The sequence below is a fragment of the Corvus cornix genome, chromosome Z (assembly GCF_000738735.6).
Source record: "Corvus cornix cornix isolate S_Up_H32 chromosome Z, ASM73873v5, whole genome shotgun sequence".
Lineage (NCBI taxonomy): Eukaryota > Metazoa > Chordata > Aves > Passeriformes > Corvidae > Corvus > Corvus cornix.
This window is the reverse complement of record NC_046357.1, coordinates 56604905-56630149: the sequence shown is the minus strand read 5'-3', so window position 1 is coordinate 56630149 and position 25245 is coordinate 56604905. Positions and strand designations below refer to the sequence as shown.

General features: G+C 37.9%; 1 protein-coding gene across 3 annotated transcripts in view; it reads left to right on the top strand.

Annotated features, from left to right (window-relative positions):
* Window positions 1-25245, top strand: part of FOCAD (focadhesin) — a 96596-nt gene that overhangs the window by 39035 nt on the left and 32316 nt on the right. For all 3 annotated transcript variants that reach the window (XM_039566936.1, XM_039566935.1, XM_039566937.1), the window contains 10 exons: window positions 4754-4858; window positions 5801-5902; window positions 7027-7157; window positions 8739-8865; window positions 13818-13952; window positions 14331-14381; window positions 16057-16140; window positions 17601-17733; window positions 20453-20641; window positions 20876-20997. In XM_039566936.1, the coding sequence (XP_039422870.1) occupies window positions 4754-4858; window positions 5801-5902; window positions 7027-7157; window positions 8739-8865; window positions 13818-13952; window positions 14331-14381; window positions 16057-16140; window positions 17601-17733; window positions 20453-20641; window positions 20876-20997 (1179 nt within the window). The remainder of the gene's footprint in view (window positions 1-4753; window positions 4859-5800; window positions 5903-7026; window positions 7158-8738; window positions 8866-13817; window positions 13953-14330; window positions 14382-16056; window positions 16141-17600; window positions 17734-20452; window positions 20642-20875; window positions 20998-25245) is intronic.

Here is a 25245-nt window from a genome sequence, read left to right as displayed (position 1 = left end):
ATTGGATTGAAAAGTCACAGGTGATTGCTGTGCAAAATCTGAGTCGAAGAATTGTGTTTCAAAACAAGACAGTCAGAAAGAGAGAATGTGCATCAAGAATGCCATCCTCATTGCTTTCATGTTTATTCCAGCTCTTCACAGAGCTCACTAGCAGTAGCTCCTGTTTTCACACTGAATGTTGTTTTTATAAGGAGTCAGTTGTCTGTGAAGTAAACTGATGGAGCACATAAAAGCATTGCTAAGTTTAAAAATAATTACCATAGTTGATCTTGCAGACATTGTTCTGGTTATGCTTTATTTTTGTTTTGGGTTTTTTTTCCTTACCGTTTTCTTCCATGAAGAGAGGCTACAGACTATTTCTCTATATGTATCTCCTCTTTCCCTGCTGAGTAAAAGCCTTTTTATATTGCAAGATTAATGGTTATATTATATCTGGTTTTAGCTGAAGCACTTTGGAGTAGTGGTTCTGGACTTTCACTATGGAAGAAAGTCTTGGAGAATTTTTTAAAGGCTGAGGAATGAAGAGTAGTACATGGGCTGTTAGGTTTTCTGAAGTCAAATTGCTGCACAGGCTGCAGAGACACTTAAAAAAGACAATACGGTCTTTCTAATTGGATGAATTGTCTTGTGCAGAAATTGTTATTACACTCTGTGAAACCCTTGCTGTGCTGCAAGGAGAAGAAATTAAATCATCTGACTGAAGTCACTGGTGAATGTAACACAAGATCTATTTCTGTTATTTGAGGATTATGAGTCTATAGAGGACATGTATTCTTTTATGGTCTTTCAACTGCTGAAATGAACTATTTTAGTGGTAAATGACACCTCCTGGGAAATTCATCTGAAGATGCACTATTTTCTATTCTTTGGGGTTTAGGAGTGCATTAATACCCAGAAAAGTAAAATACATTTTTATTCATGCAGCAAACGTGTTTAAGTTAAGGATATGTTGAATTGAATTTGGCTCATTCAGATGGTGCCTGATGCTTTTATTGTTTGATTGATTATGTGAACTTTAGTGAGTAGCTGTAGGGAAACAATCATGTCATAGTCCGAGCTTGTGAACAGACTCTTCACGGTTGTAACTTACTGATTAGGATCCCGCTAGAGTACATGAAACTTTTGAAGACCTGGCTTGTGTTTTCTAAAAAGTGCTTCTGATTTTTGAGAGAAATGTATTTTATAGTTTTATAAACAGAAACTTAGCTACATTTATGCACTTATCTGAAAAATTTTTTCCTTCATTTGTCTGAATTGTCCAGTAGTTTTGTCTTGCTCATTGAAGCAAGAAATGCCAGAGTACTATATGCTTTCAGAAGCCTTCTCATTTCACTGTCTTGCCTACTGGACAACTAGGTTGGTGGTTGATCTGCCAAAATTCAGCCCAGAAATGGAACTTGCTGTCCTCCCTTAGCTTGTGGTTTTGAAGAAGAACAGCTGTCCCGTAGCTCAGAAAAAAGAAATCAGGCCACCAAATGGCAGAGAATGCTTCTCAGGTGTATTTATTAAATAATATCATTTTGTATCACATGTTTAGTTTTATTTTGAAAGTGAGAATTGTTGGGGAACCTTAGCATCATTTTTGTGATGCAAATTATTTTTAAAATCAAAAAACATGATCTTGAAACCCTCCTTCAGATTCCTAATGACAGACTTGACCTAACTTCTGCATCCTCTGGTACCACGTGGAATGCAGAAGGCGGTGTTGAAAGGCAGCATGCGTCCCACTCTGAAGCTGTTTCCTGCCTACTGAGAACTAGTGAATTGTCGTATCAGCTTTGTGGAGCTGTTACGCCCTTGATGAAGATGTAGCATAAATTTAGTATTGAAATTAATCCCAGCACTGTTTGTTCATTATATGAGGGCGATGAAGAGAGGAGCAACTTTGCTGTACCAGAACATTTTGGAGTTTTTCCTAATCTTACAATTGAAATATACAGTTCAAAACAAACAGACTGTAAAGGATAATACTTTTAAAGGAGTTTATAACTGTCTTTACAGTAGCACGTGCTTAAATGTTTCCTCAGAATTTCATAAATCAAACTTAGTATGTGTTTACTAGATGTTAGTGTAAAAGTTGTTGTAGAACTTTGATTTAATATATGTTTACTGTAGAATAAACTTCATAACAAGATAATTAATGTAGACAGAGGACTTGAAATGAGCTTCCCATCACAGCTGATGAAGGCTGGGCTTAAGCAGACTGACTTTAAAGAGTTTGAATGCTATTTATAACTAAGGATTATGAATATCATTTATTTTGAATATCAATTGGTCTCACTGCTCATGTGTAGTCCAGTATAGCTACAACTGAGAAAAATGAAGGAAGTAGTCTACTGACTAGAGAACTACCTTAAGATGAAACAGAGTTGCCCAAGAACCTGCCTCTGGGAAGCAGAAGGGGTACTATGGGAAGAGATAGGAAGTAAGCAACTTAGATAAGGATGCTGATCGTTATAATGATATATCTGTCATCTCTACTGCTGTCCTTTGTAGCTTATTTGCCCAGCACAGCATTTATCAGGGATGGATATGGGTTTAAAGAATTGACAAAATCCTCTTATCCGCTGAGCTGAGAGCCCTCCAATTATTCTGCTGCATACAAAACATTTTGGGTAATTTTTTTAGAAGACATTTTTTCCCTACTCGTATGTGTTAACAGTTGTATGAAAAACTTATGTATCAGTGGATCACTGGAGGATCCACTGGAGGACCTCCTTGAGAATTCTGGAACTTAACATGGTGATGCAGGTCGCTGTGTTAGTGTTAATGATTACTGCTACCCCAAAGATACCGAATGCCCACTGCTTACTCATCACCCTGCAGTTTACCTTGTATCATTCAAAGATTTAGGTAACAGTAGATCAGGTGATGTATTTTTTTCTTGACACTCAAGGTAAAACAGGTGCCCAGAAATAAAACTGCTTTCCTCTATCAAGTCTCCTATATTCAAGGGGACTTTTTGTCTACCTGTATTATTTGGTTTCTGCGCAATCTCCCCGTTACCTAGGGCTTGATTTAACCAAAGCAGGGTCTTGCTTTGACCATGTTGAGCCTTTGGCACTCAAGTCTTCTTTTGGGTTCTCTTTAATCAGGAAATTAGTTTTAGTTTTCTTCCTGTATACTAATGTACATAATTTTCTCTCGGGCAATGCTGTTGTGCCTTTGGCATGGGTAAAATGGGGAAATACAACTGCCTTGTGCAGAGATTAGCTTAAACAAATCATTACAGTTAGGGAGCGGGAAGAAAAGGTTGGGCAGCAAATTAAATCTCATGTTTTAAGTGCAGGTTTCACTTTCCTGTGTTTCAATATTAATGCAGACATCTTGTTGCTGAATTTTAACTGGGACCAGAATTTACATTAATCAATTCTGCCATGTGCTAGAGAAGTGGTATGACTTACTTCCCCCATGCCCTTTTCTACTTTAAAGAATATCATGACAGCTGGGAACATCAGTGTTTTCAACACTGTTTTGTTGACAAAAACACTGTTTTGTTGACAAATCATTGCCAACAAGGTACTGTGAAGAAACTTAGTTCTAGCCTAGCCAAAATCAGGACACAACAGAAGCTGTAAAACAGTCCAGCTTTTCTTAAATCCAAAAGTTTGAAAGAAAGGGGAGGGAGGTTGCTGGTGGGAAGTTGCTTTAAGTTTGGGTGTGAAAAGCTAATCAAATGGATACTACCCTATTTATTGACTGTGCTTTGAAATATTTACATAAAGCCTGTCCTCTTTCTAGGCAGGTCATAGGCGATGATTGATTCTGTAGAAGGTAGACAACAACCTTGAGAAATAGAGAAAGAGGAAGACTAGTCAATTCTCCAAAAATTTGGAAATTTTTTGGTTTATAAAAGGATTTATGCTATTTGAGAATGTCGAGTGCTATTTGGAAAATTGAAAAAAATAATGCTTTATGGTTAATTAATTAGGTGGTAAGTGCAGATTTCAGAACTTAGTTTAAGTTTGTGGAAGCACAAATTTAGATTGCTGAACTGTAAAGACAGTGATGTCTTGTAGAACAAACAGTATTTTCTTTCGGTCTGTGATTTGGAACCAGAACAGAGCCAAGTATACAAAATCCAAGAGTACTTGAATTATTAATTATTACTCTTCCTGTGGACTGAGACAGATCATTTTACAGTGAAAAATGTCATCATCTGCTCATGTAAAAATGCATGTTGAAACAAATGCTGTAGCAGAATTTTCCATTTTTTTTAAACCACTATCTATAAACCACTCACGCACACACATATATATACATATGTACATATATACATGTGTATATATATGTATCATGTATAAATAGCATATATATTTGTGTGTCTCTGTGTGTTTGTGTTTTAAGTAGTCATAAAACCAAGCTGGGAATAAAATGAGGACATCATGAGTAGATTTAATTTAGGATTAATCACACAGTGATAAGGAGGTGTACAAGAAAAAACTCTAGCACCTGCAGGTGTGAAAATACTGAAAATCTGATTAAAAAGGGAATGGAGATAAATAAGTCTCCTTTCCTTTATTGTCACTTCAGCAGCAGCCCTCTGGAAATTTTGTACCATATGGTAAAGAATGCAATAAATTATATTGTATTATATTGTATTATATGACAGGTTAGTCATATATACAGGCAAAAAAAATACATAAAAGATATGAGTTTTAATATGTTGGGACAAGTTCACTGTGTTTAGTAAGGTGTCATGTTGGGAAATTTTGCAAATTCCAATTTATTTCATACATTTGTTCTATTTCAGGTCCCAAATCTGATCCCGGTTCTGATATTTAAATTGGGAAGACCTTTGGAGCCTGCAGTTTACAGGGATATATTGTATACATTGCCTACACTCGGAGTACATAAGGTCAGAATGAAAAATTTTTAGTAAAATGAAAACTGTATCAATAAAAGGTCATGTATTTATAAAAATTATTTAGACTAAGCAATGTATAACATGCTTAACTGATTTTTAAGCTTCTCCATTGTCCGTTTCCCGCACTTTCACGTGTCGGAGGAAAACAACTTTAGGGGATGGGACTATGCAATTACACGAATTTATTGTTTAAAGTAACAAACGCATCAGTCGAGGCGTGAGATTTTACACCACCTCTGAGTAATGGCGACTAGTCCCAAGATTTAGGGTTACATCGTAATTTATAATTTTCTAATCCAATAGATACTTAAAACGACACTTTGTTTTAGATTAATGACCTGTGGCACTTCTCAGTGCAATGCAGCTATGTCTTGACCAATAACTTCTCATGTCACGTACACATGATGTCTCTGTTATACCATCTACATTCTTAACTTAAACTATATAAAATCACACTATTATATTTTAAAACCCTTCACCAAAACACCCAGTGTACAATTTTACTTATAATGATAGGAATACAAGTTTGTAATCCTTTTGCTTAAAGTTCACAAATCTCTGTCAATTAAGCCAGGCCTAGTCTCTTCCAGGGTTGTAAATCAAAGCCTCCTTTAATTGCAGGAGTTTCTACTCCTCTGTCTCCCACACTCCATTACTTTGTAGTATTTTGGATGAAATATGATATTTGTTTTAAGGTGTGATGTACATTACGCTTTACTGTCTACACTGTATGATCATTATATATGTCATGAGAGGATGCTCTTGGTCTTGTTATTTGCTAAAGTTTTTAGGAAAATGACTTTCAGTTTATTTCTGATATTCCAGTTGGACAGTTATTTCCTGGTTGTACTTGGTTGTAAAACAGTGATTTGTAGATTAGTCTTTGTCCTTGGACATACAAAATAACAACACTTGGTTAAAAATTTCTTTCAGGTTTGTGTAGCTCAGATTCTACGTGCCATACACATGCTGGGGAGCACGCCAAAGCTCAGAGCAATTGCCTCACGGCTGATGACATCATTATGGGAAAGACAGGTTAGAATATCCTTGTAGTGTCACTGTAATAAGTCCAGTTGAAAAACTTCATTATCTCTAATGAAGGAAGAAAATAATTTCGGAGCATTACTGCTACTAGCATGTCATTATCAGCACTGTAACATAAATGGTGTTAATGGTGCCTATTCTGATCTTGTTCTAGTGAAATAATTTCAGTAGTATGTCTTTCATGAAACTTACTTTTCATTTAGTGAGATCTCAAACTGGGATTAGAAAATACATTTGTTTGAAGGACAGCTTTCTGCTTTTCCTTACGTGCAGTAAGAGCAAGACCTTAGTGTTGTGGTTTAACCCCAGCCAGCAACCAAGTACCACACAGCCATTCACTCACACCCCCACCACCAGTGAGACTGGGGAGAAAATTGGAAGGGTAAAAGGGAGAAAACTGGTGGGTTGAGATAGATTGTTTAATAGGGAAAGTAAAAGCTGTGCACATAAACAAAACAAAACAAGGAATTATTCAACTGCTTTCCATGCGCAGACAGGTGTTCAGCCATCTCCAGGAGAAAGATCACGTGTAGTGGTGGCTTGGGAAGACAAACATCATGAGTCCAAACATCTCCCCCTTCCTCCTTCTTTCCTCTACTTTATATCCTGTGCATGATGTCATATGGTCTAGAATGCCCCTTTGGTCAGTTTGGCTCACCTGTCCTGGCTGTGTCTCCTCCCATTTTCACAAGCACCCCCAAACTCCTCCCCAGCATGAAGCATGAAAAGCAGAAAAGGCCTTGGCTGTGTGTAAGTCCTGCACAGCAGTTACAAAAACATCTCTGTATTATCCACCCTGTGTCCAGCACAAATCCAAAACACAGGCCCACACCAGCCGCTGTGAAGAGAATTAACTCTACCCCAGCCAAAACCAGCACAGGTTATGTGACAATCCTTTGCTTCTCATTTTTTAAAGGTGCAGTAGAGATGTGGTCTGCAAAAGCTGCTTAGATTTCAATGTAGCATTAGAGTCTAATAATGAAAAAAGGCAAAACATGGTATGCAATAATAAAAATCAAAGTGGTATTTAGAAGTCCTGTAGAAGTGTTACCAACTGAAAATCCTGTCACACTTTTGAAGGTGTGATGATCATTTTAAAATGAAATCTCTTCTAGGATCGAATTTACCCGGAACTGCAGAAGTTCTTGGCGATGTCTGATATGCCCTCTGTGTCTGTTGACAAAGATGCTCAATGGGAAAAGCTGATTGCTAAAGCTGCTTGTATAAGAGATATATGTAGGCTGAGGTAAGTGTGTTAGCCATCTTATATCTTTGTATATATCTTTATATATATATAAAACAGCTGTTTTCAGAAAAGCTGCATCATTATTTTTACTTATTCTGATACATTAATTCTGAGTAGTATTTTTCTAGTTGAGACACTGACTCAGCTGTTGCCAACCTGAGCAGCTACTAAGTTTGGGGTTTTCTATTATGACTAATAGAACATACATATAAATGCTGTTAAAATTAAATGGCCTTCATCCTGGAACAAAAGATGCATCCTATACTGATCCAGGATAGAAACTTCAGGCATAACACTTCCAAATTAGAAAAAGTGAGAGATGAAAAAATGGAAGAAACAGCTAATGGTCTCTCTTTTGATCTATTCAAAGAACGATATAATGTTTTTTCTGAAAACCGTATTTTGTCACATGCACATTTTTGGTCTTTATTCAGATGTAATACAGTGGTTGTGCAAGTCTAACTGGATGACACATTGAATCTTTTCAGCTCTAACAATCCATGAATATCAGTACTTGATAATAATTTACAGTTCCTGTAAAGAGTAATTTTAAATGCATTGGTATTTACTTCCTGGTTTTATGTGCACAATATAACCTTTTCTATTTGTCACTTACCTTGGGTTCCAGTTTTCACTTTTCTTCTTGAAGGTCAGTTACTAACAGCTGAGAAGATTCATATATCTTTTAAGCATCAACTAAAAAACCAAGGTCCTAAAGAAAAGACCTTTTCCTTTACCTCTTCAACCTTTTTCCATTATGCCAAACAGTAATTTTCAAGAAATTTTTTAAAAGTAAAAAGCAAGAGAGAAATCACAATGCACCTGTAATGCTCTTTTTGCCAGGTAAATGGCATAGTTGGAGTTCAGGTGTATGCACACTCTTCATGCATTTAGAAATTATTTGGAAGAAAGTGTGAGCAAATAGATAAGTCACAATTTACCATGCATGTAAGTCACCTACCAGATACCTTTTACCAGAATGTCTTAGAGAGATAGTATGAGGAACTGTTGAACACCTTGCCCACCACAACACAATAAAACTGAATGGATAGTTAAAGACTGGAAAGCTAAAGCAGCCCATGCAGTCACTGAGGGAAAGACAAAGGGCATTGCAGCAGAAAAAAAACACGGAAAAATGTAGCTATCTGATATAAGAGGGACAGAAAACCTTTGGTGCCAGAATCTCCACCAATACACAGTAGTAATTACTTGCAGGAGACTGCAACAAAGAAGCGTAAAATAGTGTCTCTAATAGCACATTTGGACTTCCATTCTCAGTCCCTTCTTGAATTTTGTCATCTTTTGGTGTACACAACATGCTTAGATAAAACCATCTATAACTTAACCACTCCATGATCTCTTATTTGGAACTTGATGCCTGCTGATTTAATTCCCTGTGTCACTCAGCCTTTAGAGCTCTCTGTCATATCCACCTTGTATTTTTTTTGTGTGAACTCCCAGTTCTAGGCAGTTTTACTTGTCACTTAAACAGAAGCAGTACTTAATAAATTTTTGTGTATAAATTATAGCTTGTGTGTATGTGTGAATATTGCCTTCTGTCTTCATGGTTTTTTCCTTTAGACCATACCAGCATGGAGCAGACATGTTGGCTGCAATTTCCCAGGTATTAAATGAATGCACAAAACCTGATCAAGCTTCACCCGCTGCCATAGTATTACAGGGTCTCCGGGCACTTTGTGAGGCTGAGGTAAGATTAAATTGGCTCGTCCTTGTGTTTTGAGTTTTGCTTGTGGTTCATGAACTTTTTTCCCAGTTGGCTTTTTTTTAAGAGTACACTGAATTGCTGCAGAATTTCTTTTTCTTCTGACAAATTTAATTCCTCTCTTCCAACATAAGTTCATAGTTCCTGGGAAGTTGTACTGTGACCTTCTGCTACAGGCGATCAGCCCTTCAGTGCATGGGCTGAAATTTTAAATCAGCTTTGCAATTTGCTGCAAAGACATCCTTCCATGCATCTTGCCTTGAGATTTGAAAAGAAAGACTGTTTGGTGCATAATTCTGATTGGCTGAAAAGCACTTAAATAATCTAATTTTTGTGTCTTCTTGCTGGCCTGCCCTGCTGGGTCTCATTCATAGAGTGTACCAGATAGGGAGTGAAATCACTAACAGCTGGGAGGATTCTCTTTTACCATAATGCATGTATTGCTTACTGATGAAGAGGACAAGTAAGCTTTGGGACAAGCTGCCCGTAGAGACTGTGCTGTGTCCTCCCCTGGAGATTTTCTCCTTCCTTTTGGATACAACCCTGAGCAACTGGATCTGATCTCATTGTAACCGTGCTCTGAGCAGGAGTCTGGGCTGGAAATACCCTGAGGTCCCTTTGAACCCAAATAGTACTGCGATGCTATGGTATCTCTGAGTTAGGGGACAAGGCTCTTTGTATCCACATCCCAGCCAGTGACATTGCAGGAGTTGTGATACAGGCACAGTCATGCTGTGAATCTACTACTGACAAGCTGTACTGTACAGGCCATCAGAGTAGTGGACTGATTATATCCTGCAGGAATATTTGATTACCCATTCTCTGCTGAGAAGGTTTTCCACTAATACACTTTCACTGCAGTGTTTACTGCAGTAGGGCCACCCATTGCCACGGTATTTGAAATCACTTAGCAGTTCATGAACAGTACAGTGAATCATTCATAGATACCAGTATTCAGTATAATTAAAAATCTTCAGACAATGGCTGCTAAGAAACAATTTATTCAGGGTAATTTTTTGTTTGCCTTTGATGTGGAATTTGGCTCTTCTTAAGGTCGCATAGATTCTTGAATGCTGGCGTTGGTATTGAATCAATTTTTTCCCAGGCTGGATTATATTTAGACTTTGTCTTGCAAAGAAGCAGGCGTTAGGTATATGATAAATGTCACATCCTACTCTAATAGCCTCATTTGAAAACAGATGTATACTGTACCACTGTTGAGGACTGGAAAGCTAAGACTACTCAGGATGGAAGGAAGGAAGGATATAAGGAAGGAGGAAAGGAAGATGGACAGACAGACTTCGTGAACATTACCAATTTTTCCTGTCCAAATTCAACTCGCCTGATTTCCCCAACTACAGTGTAATGTTGTGGGAGACCAAATCTACCGCCTAGCTGTTCTGAAACTTTAACAGGGAGTTTTCTTGTGGTTTGGCAAGCTGGGTGACCATTTGGGTTAAGTTATTTAGTCTGTCTCTTATTTATTATTTAGACTCTAGTTTGCAGTGCAGGAAGGACATAATCATAGAGATTGGTTTTGTTTTGGTGTTTTCTGTCTCTGTCAGTGACTTAAGGGAAAGGGATATAGTCTCCGAGCTTTTCTGTGTGCAGCTGCTTAGATGTAAGATTTTAGAGAGCACGTCACTTTCAGTCAACTTCTGAACCAGAATAATAAATTATGTTTTCATACGTATAGTGTTCACTCAGTTGATGATGGAACCCTATACACCTATGGCTTTGTCAGGGTTCAGTTCTGAGAGTCTCAGAAAGGCTCCTTTGTAAAAGTAATGTGGTAACAAAATGTGCTGTAACATTGATTTCTTTTTTTTGGTTCACTCTTGTGTAAGAATAGTTATCCATTCTGCTGGCTGCAGTAATTATTTTGTATAAAGGTAGTGACTTTGCTCGAAGTGCATCCTACATGAATGGTGTTAATAGTACAAGCTTAGCTTTTGCAGGACTTGCAAGAAGGGCTAGCTCCCTCCTCCTCCTCCCCGCCCCAACTTCTTGTTTGGTAGGTATAACAAAACATCTTTAATGAATAATGCACAGTGACTTGCACATCAAAAATGGAAAAAACCCATGCAGTTCTTGCCAGATCACATTTCCTGTTTCTCGGCATGTAATTTGTTTTTTCTCCAGTGATGTCAACAGAAGCTAGTGTACTTCATATGAGGCTCTTCTGGCATCTAATTGATTTCATGTATCAAGTAGAGTATGCAAGCCAAGAAACAGTCAAGAATAAAATTGCTAAGTACAGTTTTTAGATCCCCTTTCCGTTTAAATGTTGTTGTTCTCTGTTTTTCTCCTAAGATTTCTCACCCTTTTAGGGCAGTAGGTCACCTGAAGCTGAAGTGCTTTGTCTCTCCTCATCATCTGTATAATTTAGCTTTTAATTTTTCCCATCTGGAAGTCAGTGTTTTGTGCAGTGGCAAGCTTGCTATTTTAAAATAAATTTTAAAAATAACAAGAAAACATAAATGTAAACTAAAAAGCATTGTACCAAAAGTGCTGTGTGGTTGTTAATGTCTCCAGATGACAATGATATATTAATTGGAACAAACCAGAATGAAAAAAACCCACACAACAAAAAATGAAAACAGACTTAAGAACTTTTACCAAAGTATGACACTAGCATGTCTAGATCTGTAAACACGTTTTCTGAATAGCACCGATCCTTTTTTTTCAGACAGTAATTGGCATACCAGTTTTGTAAAATTCTCTTATCTTGCTAGTTTTCTAGAATATTTTGCATTTTCAGAGGACAGCTTTGTCAAGCTTAACAGTGTCTATGGAATCACAGAGCTTTTCCTTGAGGATTCATGACTAGCAGATAAACTTCATCATAAGATATTTATCACAGTTGCCCATTCCTCCAGGAAGACATCATGTCAAGGTTATTACTGCTTTTATAACCTTTTTTTGTTTACTGTGGGATTTATAGTGTGTAAAGTACCAGTTTCCCCACTGTTCCCATCCCCCTGTTCCGGTTTACAGTATGTCATTTGGTAGGAGTTTTTTGTAGGACAGCTGTTATGTTGCAAGTCGAGGAAATACCTTTTGAAAAGGAATTCTGTAGTCCTAAGCTAAATCTGAAACTTCTGTTAGAATGCTGGCCATTTTTAAGGCCTTTTTTCACCTCTTAGCTGAAGTTGGAGAATATGTGTGTTACTATAGGAAAGAATGAAATTAAACATGCTTGGCTAGCTAATGATTTTTTAGTCTTCGTAAATTACAGTATCCAATTCCACAAATGCACAACTTCTTTTCTCTACATATTAATACATGTTGTGTTTTCCAGACAGCTAACTCATTACAAATTTACTATTTCTAGATAGCTGAGGAGGAACTTCCAGTGCTAATAGATATGTCTACCTTTCTGAATGCTGGAAGACCTTTTTTCTTATTCTTGCAAATGGTCTGTTTTGAAAGAATGGAAAGAGAGGTATCATTTTCCCTTGGAATGTTATCAGATGAGGTCTTTCTAGCCATCAGTGGTTGTTACCATAGAAACACACTCATGGGTTTGCTATTCCTGAAATGGATTCAACTTGAAATACATCTTTGGATTTTTAAACTGCACCCTGATATGTGTTTTACACTCACTGAAGTGACTGCTTAATTTGGCAATTACCTGCATTCAGTGTTACCAAATATTCTGTTTTTTCAGTGCAGAATAATACTAAAACTACCTTTCTTAATGCCTTTGGGGAATATCTTCATAAACATGCCTTTATTTGATTTCATTATGTAGATGAATTTGTGTTTCTCAATGTCTTCATTTTCTGTTTCTTTGTTGTAATTTTTTATGCCTGAAAGACCTTTTCCTGGAATTTTCTCAGATTATTCAAAGTCCTGATTTGCAGTTTTTCCCTTTAGAAGGCTGAAAATTATACTTCCCTTTGCCATTGCTATTTTTAAATTTTCGTCTAGACTTTGGTTCTAAGCATACATGGTTTGGGGTTTGGGGTTTTTCTTTGTGTTGTGGTTCTGTGGGGAGGGTGGAGTAGGGTGAATAGAGTTGTAGTTTCTTGGGGTTTTTGGTTTTGTTTGTTGGGGTTTTTTGTTGTTTATTTGGTTTGTATTTTTTCCTATTTTGTACTCCTTTTTTTTGAAGTGGAGCCTGAAATCTGAAAGACAAATGGTAACAACAGATTATTATAGACAGAATTATTTTAGATATGGTGGCAAAATTCTGAAGTATTAAGTTCTCCACAGGTAGCAACATTAAGGTTTGATGAAATACTGCACTGGAATTACTTAAGTTTTCAGGAAAATACATGGCTGGTTACCAAGAGAATTGTTTCTCTGGTTACCTGGAAACTGTTGTTTCCAGGAGGGAAATTATGTATCCTGGAAGACCAGTTATGCATCCTGTTGTGCTCTAGTTACAGTGTAAATGTGTTCAGTATTAGGTATTAGTGTTCAGTATTTATTGTAGTTTGACAGTTTCCAGCGGTTTCTGGATTCCTGAACTTTTGTGTTTTGCATTTGTTCTGCAAATTTTTTTGGCTTTGATTAAGTATTAAAGGCGTTTTGTTTTGGAGGGTTACCAGCAAAAATAGATTCCTTGGTGACTTCCTCTGCTTTCATCCTGTTGAATTCCCTGAGACAGCTTGCTTTTTAGCTAATTTGACGAAGTTAAGTAGAGCACTGATGTGGTATGAAGAGAGATGTACAGCTTTGTGTATTGCTAACAGTGTGCTATTTATTCCTACTGGTAGTTGCTTTCCCTGGTGAAGTACTGTGCAGTATTACTGCGTTATGTCAGTTGATATACTAGTGAATTTTCAACATGCTTTCTTTTTTACTGTTTATGAACCATATATTAATTCCTGTTCTCAAGAAGGAAGAGCAAGGACAAGCACTGGAAAGAAACATTGTTTAAGTGAAGTTGGGATAGCTGTTAGTAAGGATGCTTCCCACTTTGCTTCCAGGTTGTTTGTATCCGTTCTACATGGAATGCTCTGTCACCAAAGCTGAGTTGTGATACAAGACCCCTCATTTTAAAAGCACTGAATGAATTGTTTTCCCTGGTTCCCTCATTAACAGTGAATACAAATGAATTTGAGGTAGGTACTTATGGAGTAAGGTGAGTCTTTCTTTTAGTATACATTTGTATATAACTTCTACAAGCGCCTGCTTAATTTTGATAAAATTGCACCCACTACCTAGTTCAGATTAGTCAAATGCACGTTTATAGTTTCACAATTTTCACTTGCATTAGTGAATCCTGGGAGATAGGTGGGAAATTCTAGTGCGAGGCTAATCCATGGTATCACTCTCACAGAATGCGAGGACATGTGGATGGAGTTCAAAGCTGCACCCATTCCACTTTCCTAACTCAATGTATGTTGATGTGGCAATAAGTTGTTTCAGGTAACTGCCTCTATTTCAGCTGCTTATTTGGTCAAAGAAAGCATAAATGCGTATTTCCTTTGCTTTTGTAGAAATTCAAAGCTCAAGTTATCAGCTTTCTTTGGAGCAATACACAGAACAAGGTAAGTGATACAATTGAAAATGTTGATTTCTGATGTCAGTAAGGGATATTAAGTTTTGTACTTTTCTGTCAAGACAGTGTCAGTAATCTCATTTTCTAATAGGGTTTTGTTCTTGTTGCTTAACACTGTTTCTGAGGCAATGTACTACACATGAAACGTGGTAACTGAAGTAACTTCTGCCATTTCCAAGGAGAATTACGAAACAAACTCTGCACTAGTATGACCTCACCTCAAGTCCTGGGGGCAGTTTTGGGCACCACAATATGAGAAAGATTTTAAACTGCTTGAGAACATCCAAAGAACGGTCACAAAGATGGTGAAGGGCCTTGAGGGGCAGCTGAGGTCACTTGTTCTGTTCAGCCTGGAGAAGAGGAGACTGAGGACAGACCTCATCTCAGTCTGCAGCGTCATGACAAGGGAAAGAGGAGGGGCAGGCACTGATCTCTTCTCTGTGGTGACCAGTGAGGGAATGGCCTGAAGCTGTGGTCAGGGGAGGTTTAGGATGGATATTAGGAAATGGTTCTTCCCCCAGAGGGTGATTGGGCACTGGAACAGGCTCCCCAGGGCAGTGGTCACAGCACCAGCCTGACAGAGTTCAAGAAGCATTTGGACAATGCTCTCAGGCACATGGTGTGACTCTTGGGGTTGTCCTGTGCAGGGCCAGAAATGGGACTTGATGATCTTTGTGGATCTCAACGTATTCCAACTGAGCATATTCTGTGATTCTGTGAAACTAGTTTAACTTCCTCTGGAAGATTTCAGCCTTGACATGGTGAAGCATTCTTGACAAAGATGCTGCTATCACAGCTAACTCAATTCATTTGTGGAGCATTGTAATGCAGTGGGAATGTTGGACTATCATCACCATGGGGCTGGTGGAAGTAGTGTATTTTAGTTTAAGACTAAGACTTCTGTCGGTCTATTTTAGCCCCATGGTTAACCCCAGGTGACAACTAAGTACCATGCAGCCGTCCTTGTGGTGGGATGGGGAGGAGTACTGGAAAAAGGTAAACCGCATGGGTTGAGACAAGAACAGGTTAATAAATGAAATAAAGTGACTGTGTAATAATAATAACAATAATAATTGTAATGAAAAGGGATATAACAAAACGACAAAGAGGAATAAAACTCAATTATAAACAAGTGATGCACAATACAATTGCTCACCACCCACTGAGAGATGCCCAGTCCATCCCTGAGCAGTAATGGGTACCGTCTGGCCAACTTCCCTGGGTTTATATACTAGGCATAAAGTTCTATGATGTGGAATATCCCTTTGGTCAGTTGAGGTCATCTGTCTTGGCTGTGCTCCCTCTGAGCATGTTGTGCACCTGCTTACTGGCACAGGAAGCTGAAAAGTCTTTGATTTAGAGTAAGCACTTCTTAGCAACAGCTAAAACATCAATATGTTATCAACATTATTCTCATAGCTTGGATATTTCTACCTAAAGTACCCTCAGAGTGCTTGGTATCAAGCCTAGATAATTGGTCTTGCTCCTTTGCATTGTGTGTATAAAAAGTAAGCAATTGAGAGTGTGCCTTAGGAAAATATTGTTAAACTCTTTTTCAGCATTCAGTAGTTACTTGGTAAGCTCTTTGTATGTGGAGTTTCCAGTAGGTAGCAATACTATATGCTGTGTTTGTGATTTTCTTTTTTTTCCTGTTAATTTTGTAGGATGCCCTTGTAGCCATTTCAGCCTATAAATCGCTCTCATCGTTTGGCTCTGAAGAACATACAATTCTTCATCTTCCTGGACAGGTAGCCATGTTATATGTTTGATAGTAAGCACATCTGACATTTCCATCTGACATGGGTTATATCCTCTTGAAAGGATATAACCATCTTGTGCCTTGTCTGCCAGAAAACCAGGAGCCTCCTGAAGGAATACAAGGTCCTGCTGGTGACCTGAGATGATGTCATGTGTGATTGGCATAACTAAGTCTTATGAGCAGGGAAAGGCACAAATGAAACTTAGGGCTAAGCAGTCAAAAGGTAGTTTTTCTTATGTTGTTATTAAATTAGCAGTGTTTTTTTGGGCAGCTGATTTGCATTTTATGCTCTTCTGTTAGTGCTTGCAATTGAGTCTTGACACTAAGCAGCTCTTGTGATGGCTGTTTCTTCCATTGCAGTCACACTCATGGATAGTGCTTTTGTTCCCAAAAGACAGCCAAGTCAGGTTGAAAAGTAGGGGCAATTTTTGGAGTTAAGCTGAAAGGTTTTCTTGTGTTTTTGTTGTGAATTTTACAGCATAACATTTTACTTTTTTATCAATAAAGGCAGTTAAAAGGAGTTGAGGTACTTACTAAAAAGCTTTTTAAGCATGCAGAGGGCTGTTAAAAGCTGAAGCTTCTGATTAGTTGACTCTAACGAAATGGAAGAGTACAAGGAGATGAACATAAGGTCATCTGTGTGACTTTTTTTTTTACATTGTATGAGACACTAGGCAGTACTCAGTAGTCCATTGGTACTTTATGGCATAATGAATCTTACGGCTTTATAGTAAAGGTTTTATTTACCTCTTTATTGTAAGATAGGCTTCATTTGTGTGTTGTAACTGGCTGTTATGAAAAGGCTGGAATATGCAACTTTAAAATTAAAAAGCATACTTTATATGAATCAGTGAAAAGAGTTCAGCGTAAACCTGACAAATGAAAAATGTGTTTTACATAGAAGACCACAAGATAGAATAAGGGAAATGTATAAACTCTGCTGCAAGACTAAATCTTTCACAGTAGTGCATAGTTGTGTATTAGTGGTGCAGTTACTTTACAGTCATATTGTAACTGGTGCAGTACTTTACAGAAAATGAGTAAATACGTTTTAATTGAAAGCAATGTAAATATGTTGCAGTTTTTCAAATTCCAAGAACTAATATGTAAAAGTAATGTGTAGGAAAAATGTTCTATTTATATTAAACTGCCAGTATAAGACATTGTTAAACTGAAGAAGAATCAGGATGAAAGTAAAGTTTTATGAATATTAGTTCAGCTGTAAATGTCAGGATTAATTTTACTGTGATTTTTATGAACCAGTGTTGCCTTTCAGTCAGGTAGAAGAAAAGCTTTTATTCATTCAGCTTCAAGTTTATGAAACGGAGTGAAAATAATGAAATGGAGAACTTTTCATATTTTGTTGGTATTTTTGACACTTGGAATCATGACTGGTAATGAGGATTTGGAATTTTTATGCTGACATTTAATTTTTTTAAAATCTTCCAGGCACGACCAGAAGTTGACTCACTGGAAGAGATAGACATGAATGAAGATGAAGAGGATCAGGAAGCAAATCTATTTGTTCCAGGTTCTTCATATATCAAGCTGTTGTCTCTAACACCAGCTGCTGTTTTAGGAGGTATAATATATCCAGTATTTGAGGTTACTTTGCAAATATGTAATCACAGTGACTGTACAGATATGTGTCTGTTTTATAATGGAGTGTCACGTTAAAGTGCAGCCTGTGATTTTTTCCTTAACAAATTATGGGAAAAAATGTAAAGTAAAAGTTCAGAGGAAAATAAAGCCCACAGCCTGTTTCTAGGAAGATGGTGGGACATAGGTCATGATGGTGGGAAAAAATGTTGATAATTAAAAATTCTTTGCCTGTCCTAAAGGGAAAGCCAGTTTGTTATTATTTATTTCAAGTACTCACTGTTTCATCACAGTGTGACTTCAGTAGGGAGGACTGAACAGATGTTTCTAAAGACAACTCTGTATTTTAGCCCAGGACAGATTGAAGTAAAATAAATTCAGTATTTATTGTTTTGTAAACAGAGTATTAATGGTATGAAAACAATGCTGTACACAAAGTCTGCTTAATTAAGGTATCAGTGCTATGCTTAATGTGTAATTGTAGTGATGCATATTGATACTGAAGTATGCTTCAACAGATAATCTCTGGTTGATACACTTGTTCTGAAACCTCTGCAGTTGATTTACCTTCAGTATTTGAGATTTTTGCCTTTCACTTGATTACTTGCAGAAATGCTGTTTAACTTACAGTTACAAGATTTGAGATACTGTGCCAGGACATAGACATTGTTATTTCATTCTTTGTAGAATACATGGGATCTTGATGTGTGATTGCAGCCTGTAAACATTGCCGTGAGATAGTAGGTAGTGTTTTGTAGTATCTTCCCCTGGTGGGGGCTTCTAAAAAAATCCGTTTGTCAAACTCTGCATGCATTGGCATCTGGAGTAAGTGCAGCCTAACCTAGAGAGTCTTAATTACTAAATCCTGGAAGCTTTGTAAGGGAGAATGACGTAATTTAGTTCAATGAAAGAGAGTGATGTATTTTGACAGAAAACCCAATCTGTGTAATGAATGCTGAGATAGCCAACCTTCTAGGAAGATGAGAAACCAAAATGGAATTAAAAGTGAACAGACTGAATTCAGAGATGCAGCAACCACAGACTGGTATGAAAACATACTTGAATCCAAGCATTCACAGAAGTTTCTCCCTCAGAGGTGTCTTCTGACATTATTAGTTAATGCAGAGTCCAGAACACTTGAGCAAAAGCTTTAGTGACTGGCTGGAGTGGTTGTTCAGAGTTAATTGCTTCACCAAAAGAGTATGAAACTGTATTAATGAGGCAATGTTCAAGACAGGCCAAAAGCCAGAGTCTCTGTTCTATAGGAGCTGAATCTGTGTCATCTCATTTGCTGGAATTCTGGTGGTACATGTTACTGGGATTAATAATGTGTAACTACTTACATGAAACGTTGGAAGGTGGAACTTTAGGTAGTATTTTGTTCAAACTCCTTTAAAATTGATTTGTCACGTCAGTTTTCATATTGTTTGTAAGTATTAGATTCCCAGGATATCAGAAAGGGTATGCCAGCCTTATTTTTTTATTTTAATGGTGTTTCATTATGGATGCCTGAGACTTTTCTCAGACCTGGTAATTCAGAGAGTGAAAAATAATTCATAAAAAGAACTATAAGCTTGATATCATTGTTGTTGTTGCTGTTAGTAATAGTGGTAGTATCCTTACTGCAAAGAAGATGATGATAATGATAATAACAATAGTAACAACAATGATAATAATAATAAAAATATTGTTCATGTGATGCTAGTTCTTTGTTTACCCTCAAATTGATTTCAAGCACTGAAATACCGTATTTGTAGTGTTTGCTGCACATCTAGTTGTTTCGCTAAATTTATCCAGATTTCGTAGTTTGAATTATACTTGTCAGTCTAGAGCCTTAGCTTGTCCCCTGCCTGAAGAATTGCTTCCGAATGGCTTATATTTCTGTCTTTTGGCATAACCAGCAAATGCAGAAATATGACAGCCGGGATAAGGGGTCTCTGTCATTGTGAATGGTTTCCAGCAGAGAAATAGCTCCCTCGTTCAGCAGATTTCTTCCCTATTGTTGTAGCCACCCTAAACAAAAAAGCTTTTATAAAAAGTGTAGAGCAGGTAGGTGGAGAGTGTTTTCACATCAATACCTACTCTTCCAACAAAACAGAAGTGTTGAGGGTTGAAGACAAAGACTTAGAGTTTCTGCCTATATCACTGCAGTGAAAATTGCTGACTGCATTCTGTGGGTTTCATTTGAAGGAATTTGAAGGATATTGGCATTACAGGTGGAGGAAAAAAGTCACAGGATGCAGGTGCCCTTCCTGACATGCTACAAAAATGTGATTGAGACTGGTACTCTGTGTCCTTCTGTCAGCATGTGCTGCTGTTACTGTTACTTTTGTAGCTGTCAAAGAAGGCAATCAACAGCTCATGGAATACTTAAGGAAGGCTATATGTCTTTCCAACTTTAAATATACTCATGTCAGTTTTGAATAAAGTAGCTTTATACTGGAACTTCCTCACGTTTCTTTTTTTTAGCAAGTTTCCATGATTTTCAGTAATGCTGTTTCCCACTTCAGATGGGAATCTCCAGATAGAGATGTCCTTCCTTCCTTCCCATGCTACAACATCAGATTTAGACTGCTGCTCCTCTACGAAGTGGGAAAGAAGTACTGGTGTCATTCTGGGTTTTCCAGGGTTAGTTTTGTCTCTCAGTCATCAGACTCTCACATTCCCTTTCTTCTCCCTTCATTGCACTGCACTTTGTCAAGCTTTTGAAGAGTTTGCAACATCACTTGTGAAACAGGAGATGACCAACATGCCCCGTGCTGTGTATCATTCTGCCTTGAGAGGAGGGACCACACGCTTGGACCAGGGGAAGACAGTGGCAGGTGTTCCAAATTTCTTGCTGAAAATGTATGAGAGGAACAAGCAACCAGGCATGACACCAGGCCTTGCAGGTAGGCTGTCACTTTCTTCAAGTACACAAGTATGTATGTTTTGACCCAAAGATACCTGTGAATCTGAAGTTGAATCAACTTAAGAAATGATGTTTTATGCCACTTAAATGTGCTTGCATATTCTTTTGAATTGTTGGCTTTATTAAGTTAGCCTTACTTTGCTTTGGGTTCTCCCTTGACTCTGAGTGAGTGTTGGCATTGACCTTTCTGTTCCCCTTCCCTCCCTCTTTCAAGCTGGCATGTTGCTGTGTTTCGACCTCCCAGTCCACATGGGCAGGGATGGCAAGCCTATTAATCGATTTCTGGCCAGCAGGGGCCGCAATTTCCAGCAAATGTTGGTTGCCCTCCTTCATGAGGTAAGTTCTTCTTCACTTTTCAGGAGTATTACACCTCCTTCCCTACTTTACTGTCTCATTTGTTTATGCTCATTGGGTGTTGGTAGCAGCTAGCGATAGCATGTATGAATGTATCATAATTAACTGAAGTTGTTGTGAGGGACAGCTAGAATCATAGAATCATCAAGTCTAATCATCAGCCTACCACCATGGTCACCCAACCTCACTAACTTAAACTGAACATGTAAATACTTTTTTTTTAAGAGTTCACTGCCGAAATCCCTCTTCTGAAAATCAGAAGAACAAACAGAAGGTGACCTCTGCCTTTTCATGCCTTGTTGACTGCTATATATATGTGCCTGATACCTCTTGTGTAACCAGTTGTAGATGAATGGCAGGCCTGAACAGTGATGAGGCTCTGTGGGAAAACAATATCTACACCTTGCTAAGACTTGACATTTTATTCTGTCTCTTAAATGTTTCAGCTCCCTGACCTATTGCGCTTGTACCACCAAAACCATGCCATTACCTTTGGTGTGGTTTTGGAAAAGTGGCATGAAATAAGCCCTCATTTAATTATTATGGAAAATAAGGTGCTTGCAATGAGGTCTGTCAGAGAATTTTGAATTATGGTACTTTTATGATTAGTATCAAAGTTCATCTTTGAAAATTTTGGACAACAGTAAAAAAAAAAAAAAGTAGTTCAACTGGATCCAGGGAAATACGTGTTCCTTTCCCAATTTTATGCCAATGGGAGCAGCTTTTAATACAAGTGAAAGTGGATTAAACTCTTCAAAAGTTCATAAAATAATTCTATTAATACAGTCATTTTGTGTTTCTGTAGAGGCTACTTACATGCATCTGAGGGCGTGATCTGGGTCCTGATTTTGTTTTGTGACCCTCACCCAACAGATGTGAGGCATATCTGCTGTGAAGTTCTTCTGTAATGCTACTAAAATCACTGATATCAAACACTTTCAGTGATGAAATAACTATAGCACAAGGTTTGAGTGGGAAGGTTGCGTGTGCAGGGTTTGGAGCGTTTTCTGTGTACAAACTGAAAGTCTGACACTAGAACAGAGGCATGCGTCATGGATGGGGACTACATTCTGATCCTGTGATGCATCCGCATGGCTCCCTCTAGGCTTTGCTCTCAGGTCCTGCTTCAGCATGTTCACACTGTGTTTGTACTGGTTAACTCCCTCAGTCTTTCTGGAGCAAGCAAACCAGTTCTCTCTCTAGCAAACCTGTCTGCAGCGTAGTTTGCCTGAAGTTTCCAGTCAAATGATGTAAGTGTGTGCCATGCTGAAGTTGGCTTCTTCTGGCTAGTAGAGTCTTCTGGCTCTGTATCATCTCTCAAACACTTCCATTTGCTAGCATACACATACAACTTCTGCTTTCCATATAACATCTTAATCACTTTGGTTCTTCAGTACTGAAAGGACGGAAAAAATAATAATCATGTCTTGTGGCCGCAGACACACCACATGGATGCCAGCAGAAGTTAGGGCAGATGTACAAGGATGAAAGCCAGTCTGCACCAATTGGACTGGGGTACAGAAATCCATCCCTGGCACTGTATCATGAAGTCAGTGTCTATGGAATTATGAAATGCTTCAGATGTCAAATTCTTCTCTCGAACTAGAAGAATTTTAAAAACCCACCCTTATACACTGATCTCAAAATACCTGACCATGTATGCAAATTTAATAGATGTTTTCCATCTTGACATCTTTGCTGCTAAAGAATGAAAGCAGAAACTGGGAGATAATACCCCTCATTATCACAGGAGTGTAAATTAATGAATGTTTTCTAACTCTTTGGAAGCTCCAGTGGGGAGCACCAGGGAAAGTCCACAGGGATATTTCATATGTCAGAGGAACAGATGTCGAGTAATGAGTTATGAATGAGGCATAAGTTTCCATAGTATCCAGAAAGGAAGGCTCTGCACTGTGTGTAATTGCTTCAACAGAGAGACTTGGGTTCAGTGGCAGAGGTTCTGAAGAAAAACATGTTTAATTACATTGTCATAAAAGGCATGTGTGAAAGTTTTATATGAGTCAAATTATAGTGGGCTGAAGATCAGTTCTGAACTATGTTTTAAACACTTGCCTGCTGCCCTAAAGCATCGAATAAAATCTCTGGTAAAATAAATACTTGTATGTACTAGCAATCATTATAAAATCCAGAAGCACATTCAAAATTGACTCTTCTTGTGTGAACAAGCTACCTTCCTAGAAATACAACCTTAAAATGGTTTGCTAGACAAAACATGGGGGGGTTTATTGTGGGGAATGTGGTGAACTGGATCAAGTTAGTGAATAAAAGGAATGACTGGAGACAGAAATATTTTACCAAGTATCTCAGGACTTTACCAAGTCGATTGATTCAAGGTGTAGTAAAACTAAAAATAAATCCAAATATCTTTATATTTTAAACCTAAACACAAAATACCTTCAGACAATGCTAACTGCACCCTTTTAGTGAAAATCTACAGTAACTATGAATTTTTGATAAAAAAATCAGTATTTCTGTTTCCAGTTCACACTGCTTCAAGAGTCAAAAGTTTTTTCTTGCCTTTTTCCCTTTGTTCATAGAGACAGTTGGAGTTAGGGTGGTCAGAAAAAAGGTGTTTGGGCCTTTGGCTAGATGAGAAGTGAGTCCCTGGGCTCATCAAACTAAATTTCATGCCTTAATGTTCGTTTGGTCCTCAATGTTCTTCTAGGCAACAGAGTTTAACGGTAAAGACAGGGAGCCTAAGCTATAAAACTGCCAAATTGGTTGAAGAAAATTGGGTTAGTAGGACCTAGATCCATCTTATTCTTGCAGTGGCTGTAGGAATTAATGTGTTTTTGTAAAGTCATTGCATCACAGTTCAACACAGCACACTAAACAGGTGTTTTAGGGATTTAAATTACCAGAATGACACTTCCTTGCTACTGCTTTGACTTCTTTTTATTTTGGGAGAGGGAAGATGTTGTAGGGGTTAATCCTTATAGTGACTTTTTAAGTAAGGAGTGTTCTGTTAAAAAGTCTTAGAGTTGCCTTTGGAGCATTGAGGTCTGCATCCAGCTCTGAATAAAGTCTGAGGTTGATGTAAACATCAAGAAAATACAATTAATTGGAGGTAGCAGGCATCTATTTATTTTACCTCGAAAAATCTCCAGCAGTTGGCATATTCTTAGTTAGGACTAAGCAGTCACTACCATACTGGGATAATAACATCTTTATGCCTTCAGTAGTTTGACCTATGCTCACAGCTATAAAATATGAACCTACAGGTTGTATATCCGTCTGTATCTGTGCATGCATAGTTACCATTCTTGCATTTAGATTTTGGCAGCTGGGGCAAGGTGAGGGGCTTGAAAATACCTGTTTCGTTTTTATGAGATTCTTTATGTGTGAAACTGTGATGCCTGATATTCTACTACTAAAAAAAAAGAGTTATATGAGGTTTGTATGCAGAGGAAAGATTTTCTTCTTGTATATTGAAAAGTCTTAAAAACATACAAATAACAAGTATCTGGGTTTAGCTGCCATTCAAATCTAACAGCAGCAAAAAGAAAATTTACTATTCAACCCTAATGGGCCAGAGTTATTCTATCACCTAGGTGCTATTCTAGCTGAGGAATTGGATGCATATGTGATATCTGTCATCAGGATCAGACTAAGATGCCGAAGGGGTTTTTTGATGTTGTTTGAACGGTTATTTCACAGGAAAAAGAAAATAGGTTCAATAAACTGTGGTATGTTTCAAATGCTGGCTATATTGCTCTTCAGTGGTCACTGGTGAGTTGAAAGAGGAAGATCATCATTCCCCCAGAAATGGGGATGTGCTATTTGATTATTAAACAGAGCTTGTCAACCTCTCTCTGAGGGGACATGTAAGTTACTGATGTCACAGTGGTCAGAAGTTAGTATAGACCGTGGGTTTTGTTTTTTCCTATGGCTACCTGGATCACACTTTACAAGAAGTCCCCAGATATTACCTGTGACTCTTTCAGGTTTTGCAAGTAATACTTCGTGGAAATTCATAGGAATAATTTCTTACCAGATTCACTTAATCTGTTTTGAAAATGACTGAGGATGAATAGTCACATGTGTTCACATCGTGTACCATATGTTTTGATGGTTCTGTTTGTGTATGTTTTGGGTTAAAGTTACTAGGCTTTCAGCTAGCTATCCGTCTCTTTGTTCTTTAGTGGAGGTGAAGAGGACCTTTCATCCTGCATGCAAAAAGCACAGAGGCAGACTGCTACTGGCAGACCA